The sequence below is a fragment of the Erpetoichthys calabaricus genome, chromosome 2 (genome assembly GCF_900747795.2).
Source record: "Erpetoichthys calabaricus chromosome 2, fErpCal1.3, whole genome shotgun sequence".
Lineage (NCBI taxonomy): Eukaryota > Metazoa > Chordata > Cladistia > Polypteriformes > Polypteridae > Erpetoichthys > Erpetoichthys calabaricus.
In genome coordinates, this window is record NC_041395.2 from 208,296,905 (window position 1) to 208,309,380 (window position 12,476).

At 39.5% G+C, this 12,476-nt stretch overlaps 1 protein-coding gene and 1 long non-coding RNA gene across 8 annotated transcripts in view; one reads left to right on the plus strand and one right to left on the minus strand.

The window, feature by feature from the left end:
- gba (glucosidase, beta, acid) overlaps positions 1 to 12,476 on the minus strand; it is a 77,422-nt gene that overhangs the window by 26,306 nt on the left and 38,640 nt on the right. For all 5 annotated transcript variants that reach the window (XM_028795077.2, XM_028795075.2, XM_028795079.2 and 2 more), the window contains 2 exons: positions 1,642 to 1,866; positions 1,250 to 1,413 (listed from right to left, as the gene is read on the minus strand). In XM_028795077.2, the coding sequence (XP_028650910.1) occupies positions 1,250 to 1,413; positions 1,642 to 1,866 (389 nt within the window). The remainder of the gene's footprint in view (positions 1 to 1,249; positions 1,414 to 1,641; positions 1,867 to 12,476) is intronic.
- Positions 1 to 12,476, plus strand: part of LOC114646752 (uncharacterized) — a 182,404-nt gene that overhangs the window by 12,164 nt on the left and 157,764 nt on the right. The gene's annotated exons all lie outside the window — the stretch shown is intronic.

Below are 12,476 nucleotides of genomic sequence, written 5' to 3' on the forward strand. Positions count from 1 at the left end.
TTTACATAATCTTAGAAAGTTGGAGGCAGTTGGTGGTGTTTTCCTGTCTAACCAATTAACTTATGTGACATACCCAACAACTCACTCCCAGTTAGTCTGCAATTCACTATGACAGAATCAAAAAGGTTTGATTTTGTCTTTACTCATAGGAATGGGCTGTGTGCATGAGAGCTGACAACCAGTGAATTCTCATTTGGAAGTAAAAATTCACATAATGCAACAATGAGGAAGAAAGAATGTGGGTGTTTTAATCCTGACAAATAGAAGAGAAGCTCATCTGTCTGATGTCTTGTGTTTAATGTACAAAAACAAAATGGAAAACAGAAAAGAAGGGGTGCGACTGCAGCTGAACTAATCACAACTACTGTATTTGACATGTTGTAGCTATAAGATTAGAGATTGCGGTTGGCAATTCAGACATACTCCACATCAAAAAGTCTTCTGATGTGACATCCGCTTAAGCAACCTTAGTCTGTTTCTACTCAACACAGTACCGGTCGCATTCACGTCAAGTCTTTCGCTTAACTCAGCATCAATTTTCCTCTCACTCCTTGGAACTCCACATGTCCAACTAATCATTGTCATCTGTTTTTTCCAGCTTTGTTTCTTCGCTCTCACCGGTCATACCACACTCCCACAGAGCACACCATTTCACAAACATTTTCTTTCAGTGTTAGAGGGAATCCTTTAGAAGTGTGAGTTTGGGGGACAGTTCTTTGAATTTCCACCATGTACCTCTCAACCTGGCTCTCATTCCCACACCAGTGTATCAACCTGCACTCAACACATCACAGTAGCAGAACTTACATATTTGTTTGTATAGTTGCTAGGGTTTATTTATAAAGCTAAACTGGACACGGTTCATTGCAAATCATCTAACTTTGGAACAGATGAACAGTATACAGCCAAGTCAAATATAATACAATGTCTATCAAATTGAGACAGTTGCCAACAAGTATTCCAATATCTTATTAAGCATAGTATATTAGGGCAAAATTCATTTCTCCAGAAGGTAATAGGCAATGTTACTTATCTGGTAAGGAGTTAAGGTCAAGCACTGATCTCCAAATAAGTGGTTTTGCAGTGCCTCTCACCTTAAATGCCTATACAACAGAATGTGAAAAATGTTCTGGAGGATGAATCTTGTTCAGCACACTGTATAAACAATGTGTTATGTTTTCAAATGAAAAGTAAGAGCTCAAACAATCACTTTAAAAACATACACACACACACAAACAATAGGACTTGCCTGAAATGTGCCAAGCTATAAAACATAGGTTGCTTGTAGAAGGTATCTTTTGTGGCATCTACAATGACTGGGCTATCTACATAATTTTTCACCCAGTTAGGCCCTCCAGTGAGGTCCAGAGCCAAGTTCCAGTCTGTCCACCCTGTCACAAAGTTGTTTAGGTCCTAGATTGAAAAGCAGAAAACTGTAATGAATATATACAGTGGTGCAATTTGTAATGGAAACAAAAGTGAAAGCACTACACTGCTCTACAACATCAGCTGCAACTGGTTCCACAGTCATTCCCAATTCATGTGGCAAAACAGAAGTATAAATACTCCTTCACATTGGCAAGGTAAAAACAAAACATATTCAGTACATGCACTGTACCTTCATTAGTATTGATTACCCACCTCAAGGATATCATGGGCATAGTTTTCTGCCCGTTTCCAACAGCCCAGACGTATCCCCTTTTCCCAAAAGTATGATCCCGTACATGCTTCTGTAGAAAACAAGTAGTAATCTGGGAAGATGCTGTGAGTAGGTTCTAGGGTGAGCCTAGCTGGCGCGATGCTGTCAAAATACCAGTGGACAGCAATTCCATGAACATACCGTGCAGCTTTCAGATCACTTAGTACCTAAAGCATGAAGGGATAAAAAAATATCAGAATATGGCCTAAGGAAATATCAGAACAGCACCAAGTAGACCAGCAGACCAAGTAGACTAAATTAAATATTTTTTATTAGTCACAGTTTTCAAAGCAGAGGTTTACCCAATTACCATATACTAAATTAGGTTTACTCACCTGTGAGGATGTTTCTTTCATCTGGAGGTCAGCATCACATTGGTTGCAGTTTCTGGCTCTCCGATTACTGGTGGAAGAGGTGGAAGGAGAGCACTTCCATGAAGTCCGATTCAAGTTTATTTTAAATTTTTTTAATTTGTTTTATTGCTATTCTCAATTCATTTTTACGAAGTTTTGACCATTTCTACTGTAGTTTTATTGTTGGTGACTAACCAAAATTATTTTTTTTGAGTACATTACCACCTACTAGGAAGATGAGGCTCATCTGGCCAGTCTCTAAGATCAAGCTATTTCTGATGAATTTGCAAGCAGTGGGAGGAACTTATGGTTAAGGGTGTGACTGCCGATCCTAAAGTGATGTGGGAGACCTTCCGTGACAAGACCCTGAAGGTTGCCGAGGGTTGTGTTAGTGTTACCGGAAGGTACCAGAAGGAGGCGTTTCACCTCTCAGGGCACTCTGGATATCATTGAGGGGAGTCATGGCACACAGCTTGATGGCAACTCCAGTCTGTAACGGGAACCGAGAAGGACGGCTGCGAGGGCTCTGAAGGCAGATAAGGAGGGATTCGTTGGAGGAATCTGTAAGCAAATCACACACCATCTATGGTCTAGTGACCCACATCCTGCTTACAGAGAAATCGAAGCATTAAGTACATCTGAATCTGTTCCTCTGCGAATTGCAGTCAAGGGTGGCTGGTGGAACGGTCCTTACGGATGACACTTCAGTTGTGACCTGCTAGGCTGGCTACTTTGAGCAGCTGTTTAAAGCTGTTCCTCTAGCTAGGACGTTGGATATCTCTGGGTCCACAGTTCTTAAGGCTGATCCTCCAATTAGCTGTGAACCACCCAGCCTCACTGAGATTGCACAGGTGGTGAACCAGCGGAGGATAGGGAAGGCTGCAGGAATCTGTGAATTTCTCCAGACTGGTGGTAAGGCTGTCCACCTGGCATTGCAAGCAATCTTTGTTTCCATTTGGAAGAATGGCATCTTCCCAACTGACTGGAAAGCGGGACTTGTCATCCCTATCTGGAAAGGGAAGGGTGATCGGTTGGATTGCGGCAACTACAGGGGGATAACACTGCTCTCAGTAAGGGTAAGGTCCTTGCTAGGGTAGTTCTCAATAGGATCTGTGATCACTTGCTGACCTACAAGTGACTGGAACAGTCTGGTTTTATGCCTTAGAAGTCTACCATCAACCACTTCCTAGGACTGAGGGTTCTTATGGAGCACAAACACTAATATCGGCAGAGTTTCTTTGCAGCCTTTGTTGATTTTCATAAGGCATTCGACTCAGTTGATTGAGCTGCCCTGTGGGACCATCCTGAGATTTCACGGGATCCCCTCAAGGTTGCTGGAAATCACAGCCAGCCTGTACACTGGTACTGTGACTGCTGTGCAGAGTGGAGGCAGAACCTTTGCATTTTGTCTAGTTGATTCTGTGGTTTGTCATGGGTGTGTTCTTGCTCAGACTCTGTTCAACTCTTGCTCAGACTGGATGTTAGGCAAGGTTGTGTGGTCCAGCGGCTGTGGGGTCAGCGAAGAAAGATTCACCGAGTTTGACTTTGCCGATGATGCTGTGATCTTCGCGGAGTCAATGGAGGCTCTGATCGGTGCCCTTGAGAGACTGAGCAAGGAGTCCGAGTGGCTGGGCTTGTGAGTGTCCTGGGTAAAAACGAAGATCCAGGCCTTTAATGACCTCTTAGACACACTGCTGATGGCTGTGTCCATCTGTGGAGAAACTGCCAGCCTTGATGAGTGATTTACTTTCCTTAGGAGTGACATTCGTGTCTCTGGGGACTCTCCCAGTATACGCATTGGGAGAGCATTGGGGGGGGGTCTGGTGGTGGTTATTGAGGTCACTGGAAATGGAAGTAACCACACACCCAATAGCTATGCTATCCAGTGACCTGAGACGAAGACTGGACTCCTTTGGTACTGTGTCTCTTCAGAGAATCCTTGGGTACCGCTGGTTTGACTTTGTGTTGAAAAAGCGGTTGCTCATGAAGACCCGCATGAGGCATATAACTGACGCTCCCTCGCAATGCAGGTAAAGGCATTTATGGCCATGTGGTGCGATTCCCCGAGGGTGATCCAGCTTGTTGGATCCTCATTGTTTACGACCTGATTGGCTGGACCAGGTGAAGGGGACACCCACGTAATACCTGGCTGCAGCAAATTGATGGTCATTTTTGGAAGGTGGGACTGTGGGTTGCTAACCTGGATCCTGAGCTGTTTTGTCGTGTGGTGGGTGCAGCATCGCACTGTACCAGTGCATGCTCCCTAACTGATCTGACATTATTTAAGTTAGCCTTCATTAGATCCTAAACAAAGGCCTTTCAGTGAAGTTTATGGAATGATTTCTGTGCCTCTATATCTCTAGAACTGTGGCGACATGCAGATATGCTTATAAAAGATGGAGCACTCCCTTTTGCTCCAGCCTTGTATAGAGTTACATTCCGTATCACTCACACTGTAGGAGTGTCTGTTCATGGCTGTTTATAAATACACTTTAAATAGTTGCACACTCTTTTTTTGAGTTTGATTGACTGAGGTGAAGACAGAACAAATTTTCTGCAGACATGAAGTACAGTTTTTCTGACCAATAGAGCCTGTCATTTTACCTTCTTTGGTAAGTAGGTATTTTTTCCACCATGTCGCACTCCTCCACATCTTTACAGATATCTTTGTAAAGGCAGCTTAGGCATGTTTTGGAATTCAGCAGGCTCTTTCCCTTTGAGCACCACAAACCCAACTGCCAACACTGATTATGCATTTGCTCAAAATACTCCCAGACAATACTTACCCGTCAACGGTTTCCAATGTGTCCATGTTCAAAACAATGTTCTGCAGCTAACAACTACTTACACAGTCACCTAGTATGTATGACGTTCATTAAAAAGGAGGGCAGTCAACAGTAGCAATGTTCCTACTAAAGATTGGGTTGATGAGAGCAAATATCTTAATTACCATGCAAGTACTACACACTATTATGCAATATGATTATTTATTCATGTATAGTAATCTAAAATTATGCTTTTCAGAATGCATGTTTTAATGTGACATTTATTTAAATGACTCATGAAAGCGGAAACGATTATACTGTATGTTGCTTGTGATTGGAAGTTTAAAAAAAAAAAAAAAACCCTGCAAACCGGCATGGCCAGTTTAACAGCATACCCTTTTAATAAGGCACTACGTACTTTTAGATTATTAGAAAAAAATTCATTCAAAATTAGATTAAAAGTTTGTATACAGTGCTTTCAGAAAGTAATTAGACCCCTTCATTAATTTTCAAATTGTTATGTTGCAGCTTTATAATAAAACCATTTAAGTTGATGTTTTCCCTCATCAAGCAACATTCAATACCTCAGATGGGATTTTAGAAAGTTTTGCAAATTTATTACAAAATTAAAAAAATACAAATCACATTAACACAAATATTCAGACCCTTGGCTCAGTACCTAGTTGAAGCACTTCTGGCAGTGATTACTATCTGTAGTCTTCGTAGGTATGATATGACAAGCTTCACAGATCTTGGATTTGACATTTTTTTTTCTGCCATTCTTCTCTGCAGATCCTCTCAAGTGAAGTGGCTTTATTGTCATACCATCCAGACATCATATTGCAGCATACAATGGCAACATATGCATTAGCACACGACAAGTACAAAACAAGTAACAAACTGTACTATAATAGATAAATATATAAATACTAGGTAAATGAATAGATTATTTATGTTTCATATAATTACTAAACTAATAATAAAAAAACACTAGTACCAAGTATTACAAATGTCCTGCATATACATAAGCTACTATGAGTAGATCTGAGGATAGGATTCAGCAGTGTACACAGTAAAACAGACAGTCAAGGGCTAGAAGCTGTTACAGAACTGTTTTGGATACTAAAGTACCTTCGGCTAGATGACAATGGGACAAAGAGACCTTGGGAGGGGTGGGAGCAGTCCTTCAAAATACTACAGAATGTGATGAGAATGGCGGAGGTAATTTTGCCTTCTTCAGACAATGAAAGGAAGTGAAGATGCTGCTGCACCTTTTTGGGTATTGAGGTGGTGCTGATTGATCAAATTAGGTCATCTGTCAGGTACAAACCAAGGAATTTGGTGATCTTGACCAACTCCACCACAGAGACCTTGATATGCAGCAGGGTGCCGACAGCATGGACCTTTCTCAATTCAACCATTATCTCTTTTGTCTTGTTCACATTAAGAGACAAACTGTTACCCTTGCACCAGTCCACCAATCATATCTTCACTCCATAAGCTGACTCAAACCCATGGCAGACGAGACCCACCACTGTTGTGTCATTCGCAAACTTCGTAACTGTGTTAGGGTAGTATGCACAGACCAGAAGTGGGCCAAGTACACAATGCTCAGAATAATGGTACTGGAGATTGCGTTTCCAATGCGGATTGTTATGGGTCTCTCTTTCAGGAAGTCCAGGATCCAGTTGCATAGGGAAGTGCTGTAGCCTAGAAGACCCAACTTCCCTATGAGCTTCTGAGGGATGATGATTTTGAAACCTGAACTTATATCAATGAAGAGCATTCTAGCATAATTGTCTCTTTTGTCCAGATGAAGAATAAATAAGGCATCTACAGTGGAACAGTTCCAGTGATAGGCAAGCTGGACAGGGTCATGTGTCAGCTCAGTCAGAGTGACTATCAGGTCATTTGTCATTACTATTTCACCCCCTTCTCCCACAATTTGCTCAGTTTGGCCAGGCAGTCAGCTCAAAGGAAAACTCATGGTTAGTCTCCACTTCTTCCATTTAAGAATTATGGTGGTCACTTGCTCTTGGGAACCTTCAACATTGCAGAAGTACGTATATAGCCTTCCCCGCATCTGTGCATCGATACAATCCTGCTTCTAAGCCCTGCAGGCAATTCCTTCAGCCTCATGGCTTGGTTTTTGCTCTGACACACATGGTCAACTGTGGAACCTTCTATAGACAGGTGTGTGCCTGTCATAACCATGTCCAATCAATTGACTTTACCCACAGGTGGATCCCAAACAGGATGTGGAATCATCTTAACAATGACCAACAGAGTAGGATGTTCCAGATATAAATTTCAAGTGCCTTAGCAATGATTCTGAATACACGTGTCAATGTGGTATTTCAGTTTTGTTTATATTTTTATTAAATTTGCAAACATTTCTAATATCCCGTTTTCATAATGTCATTCTGGAGTACTGAGTTTTGCCTGATGTGGTAAAAAAATACATTTAAATAATTTTAGTAGAAGGCTGCAACATGTCAAAGTGTGAAAGGGTCTGGATACTTTCTGAAACCATCAAAAACCACAACATTGTATTATCATCAAAGTCTAAAACAAGAGCTGCCTGCTCCATCTTAATCTAGACTTGCAGATGTCAAGTGCTTTTCTGGTGTGTAGTTACTTTTAACAACTGTTTTCAATCCATGCACAATCATTTTTTTCTCATCCACCTGAGAGCATTAGGGGCAAGGCAAAAAGTAAACCTTGAAAAGGATTAAACAAAAGAAAACTGCACTGCTGATCCAAAGAATTTAGCCACCTTCACAAAAACGAGCAACGGAGAACAAGCAAAAGAAAATGTTTAGGCTTACCTCAAAAAACTGTCTCATAAAGAGCATTTGGAATTAAAGTCTGCATTGATCATATCATCATAATCCAGCAAGCTCACAGTTAATTAAACAAGCTCTGTACATCAGTGTATATTTGTGTTTAAACTTTGGGGGGGGGTGGGGTGGAGGGTGGGGGGCGGAAATAGCATTTTTTGTTATGCTGCTTTCAAACTAGTAAAAATTTACACCTATTTCATAGTTGTATGTGATTTTTATGCACATTTTGTTACCAATTTTGTCAGTTTGATGATCGGCCTAATTTGTCCTAAACTGCCAACTCAACTGGGGCTCCTGACTGATCGCACAGCTAGATCTCTGATCAGATGATACGGTTATCTCCTTCAAATAGGTGTCATTTGTTGAAATATTTGGTCATTGAGCTTTACTTGCCACCTTTCATGAGAAAAAATAATTCAAAGCAAAGCATCACAAATCTGTGCACAAAAAACATTCATTATGCTACACCACTATTGGAAACTTAACCACAGGACAAGGCTTTGGGTGAGGAAGTGGATTTCCTAATTTACTGGGGTTAAAATAATGCTTTATACAAGTAATAAGAATTACAATATCTAATCTGTGTGCTGCGCTAATATAGGATTATTTAGATAAAATAGTTTTTCTGTGAACAAAACGCTCAGAGAAAAGCTAAGACAGCATTATGATAAGAATTCAACATGGCAGAAATTACTAAGCATTTTCCATAAATAAAGCATGATAGGTAGGCTGATGGGTATTAGGATATATGCAAAAAAACAAAAAGTATCCTCAAGAACCTACTTTTTTTAGTACTGTGGTTAGTAGATTTGTTTATGCTGAAGACAAAATTGTGTATAGGCTTTTACAAGAAATAAGTGATGGAGACCTATTGTTTGATACAGAAAAAGGCAATAGTTATACTAAAACTTGAACAACTAATAACTTATCAATGGTCATGTTTTTTGTAATTCATATGTGACCAGACACCATAGCACTGTATAAAAGAGCAGGAAAGCATTTCAGACTCTTTGATTCTCCTGACACAATGCTTGCTGTGAGGTTATTTAGCCTTCTGAGGATTCTTCTGGATCTCTCTCTTTCTGAAACTTGCAACCTGTAATGGCTCATCTATTCTTCTGGCTCTTGATTTGCACAAAGAAAACTACCAAATGAGAAGCTTGCTGTACAACACTGATTTGAACCATTCCGATTGCATGTTTTCATCCATTTTAACTTTTAATGTTATATGTCTCTAGTTCCTCTTTAAATAAACACAGGATTTGATGAAATAAAATTTCTTACTGAAACTACCTTGTGTTCACTTATAATAACAACCGTGAAGAGGTGAGGGGATGTTGCTGTCTAACCCAAGTCCTGTAGGACAACAGGGAGACATCCTTGTTTGGTCCTTTAAGTGGTGGACAACTGGCAACAGATTGTGAAATTTGGTTCAAGCAGCATACATCTGCCACCGCCAAGATATCCAGGGGTGAGTATTATGGATTGTACATATGTGTATTTCTTGTTGTTCACCAATAAACAGACTGAGGGAGTACTCTTTGGCACAAGTGGCTCCAAGTGATCTGCCTGCACTGATTTAATTAAAATGTCCCCATGCCCATTTTACAGACCAAGCTTGGGTGAACCTCTTCTAACACAACTCGAACTAGAATGAACATTCTGATCATAGTTTATAATCAATCGTCAACCACCTCTGTCAATTAAAAAGACGTTAATTATGCTTGAGTATGCTTTTAAAATTAAAAGCAAGTGTCACAATCTGTTTTTTTATATTTTACTAACAAGCACTTAAAACATTTTTGTTTAGTAACAGGAACACACAGACATGTACAGAGGCAGCTGCATCCTATTAACTGTCAAGCTGGAGAGCTAAGAGCATCTCCTCCTGCAAAACCAATATATGCATATGCAAAAGATGCATGGTAACCTCTTCATTGAATTCCACTTGCGGTGTTAAACAAAAAATACTGTATCCAGTTCACATGGGTGGGTGAATTAGCATACACAATAAAAGATGCATTATGAACATAAGCAACTACTTTACCTGCAAGTCCCCATGTCTACATGGCAGCAATTAGCTTTGTAGCAAGGTTATCAGCTGTAGGACGTCCTGGAAATTTTGTGTCAGTCAATGTTCTTGTGCAGTAAGAGATAGTCTCGAGTACCGCGTTTCCTTGAAAATAAGACCTACCCCGAAAATAAGCCCTAGCGTGATTTTTAAGGCTGCTCTGTAATATAAGCCCTACCCCAAAAAATAAGCCCTAGTGAAGATCGTCAGCTAAAAAGTAAGGTGCCTAAGGCCAGGTTTATACTTCACGCGATGCAATGCGTGTGCCTGAAACATTCATTAAATTCTGAGGACACCTTGCCACAACATCTCTGAAAATGATGTTGAATGATTACATCCATCAATCCAGGGACGCACCCATTCCAGCAGCATTGGCGCAAGATAGAAACAAAATCCCTGGATGGGGCATCAGCTAATTGCAAGGTGAACACAAGCACACACATACACTAACGTTATTGTAGCTTCACCAAATTCCCAAACCTTCATGTCTTTGGATAGAAAACTGAGCCCACTGTGGAAACCCACCAGGAAAACATGCAAACTCCAGGCAGGGATCACAAGGGACGTGACTCCCTTCAAGACAGCAGCACTACCGCTCTGTCACCGTGCCACCCACATATGTGTAACTATTAACAGTATTCATTATTTAAACAAAGTTAACGATTGATGTGTAAAATGTAACACACATATTTTAATGCATTTCATCATGAAAGTGATATCAAGTTTAAATCTAAGAATTCTAAATGTACAGAGAGCTGGAATATCATAAATTTAATGTGTTCTGTGTGGTGATCTATTGCTGCTTGTCGCTGCTCTCAGGTCAGGAAGAAGCCCCAGAAGCATGTAGCAATTAACAACTGGGTAGGTTTTAATGTGACGTTTACAACAATCTACTTTAATGATAAAGTATGAGATTAAAGTGGACATTGAGGTTAAAGCTGAAATTTCCATTTTAATCACAAAATAGACGTTTTCATTATGTCCTTAATTTTCTTTCTCTGTGGCTCAAATACGCCGCCGTACATTCTGATGCTATTATGAAGGTGCAAAAAAAAAAAAAAAAAAAAGGCACAGAAGTTGAGGTGAGACCTTTAAAATATATTGTTTCATTACTTAGGGGAATATGCGATGCTTGAATATAAAAACAACATGAATACATTTGTATGTTGGCATTTTGCTTCACCACATCGAACCATTCATAAAACATTGAAGCACGCACATTGATCCTGGAGGATCCTAAAAGCGCCTGGAGTAGCAAGAAATTCAGGCTGGAATTCAGCATTAGAATGTGGAGAGTTATGACGATATTCCAGAAGATGACATGACTGTATTTGGATAAATGTATATTGTTGTACATGAATAAATATAAGACATCCCCTGAAAATAATCTCGGGTGCATTTTTTGGAGTAAAAATTTATAAGACCTGGTCTTATTTTTGGGGAAATATGGTAGTAATGCAGTTCAAAAGTCAGTTGTTAGTAACAGATTAACTGTGGATAGAGGGATTTTCAGGTGTTGCTTCTTCTCTGAAAAACTAGACAGTGCCTCTAGATGGAATATGGTACATCATTACAACACTGATTGGCAACAAGTTTTGTTTCATAATTTTTTTCACCTTCTGTCATTTCCTATGTCCACCACTTATTAGGCTTTCCATTGATAATGATGTCAATATGGGTGCAGCATACTCATTTTATACTGTATGTGGCAATACACTGTTGTACTGTACACGTGCTGCTTGCATATTTCAATACAGTATTTGTTTACATAAATGTGCTTTAGCTGCCTCTACCCTTATGCTGAAAATATTCCCAGTCTGAGCTGTTTAGCATTGTTCATTTTCCCTGATAGCACCTATTCTGCTGGATGTAAAACAATGATTTGTAGCTTAAAAACCCACTGGCATGTTTTTATTTAAATTAAAATGTTGCAAAGTATGTTTGAATTTGGAATTGCAATGCATCAAAGCAATTGCATATTTTAGTACAAAAACAAACTGTATTACTGATAAAAATTAATTGGCTTGAATACTTAAAGAATTGTTAAACCCCTGAGTAACATTAATTGTTCCCAATTTGAAATGGAAGTAACCCTGCAAATGTACTTCTCTTATTTGGAAGAATCTCTCTTATTTTGGGGCTTTTTGTCCACCTACCACCTTTATGAAAACTTTACTGTATACACCAGTTGAAAGTTCCACTTCTACTAACTTTATAGAAGCAGCTGAACATTACCTATAAAGTAGCACATTACAATTAAAATGTGCTTGTTTTTTTTTTTTTTTTGAAATGCCGAGATGATCAGCATGCTGTTGACTTTCCGTGTTGAGTGTGCATGAAATGTCCACTTACTCCAGTAAAACACATCATTCACGAAAATGAACAGTTTATAAATTATCCTAGTGACTAGAACTGCCTTGTGGAAATGGTGAAAAGTTCATATTGGATTTTCTTGTCACAAGTTCTTTGGCTTGAACTGCAAGATGTTTTACCTTGATATTGATCATAATAGTGAAGATTCTTGTTTGGTGAATTCTATGGCATCACCTTCTGCAGTGAGCCTTTTCTAAGCATGAAATATGACCAAAATTTAAGTTACTTTCTATCCATTTTTTTAAACATATACTATATATCTTCCAACAAGTGTATATTGCTTTTCTCTGATTAAATGTTGCCTCTTTAGGTTCAAAGGACCTGGACAAAGACTTACAGGGAATGTGGAAGTTACAGCTTGGTTATAAATAC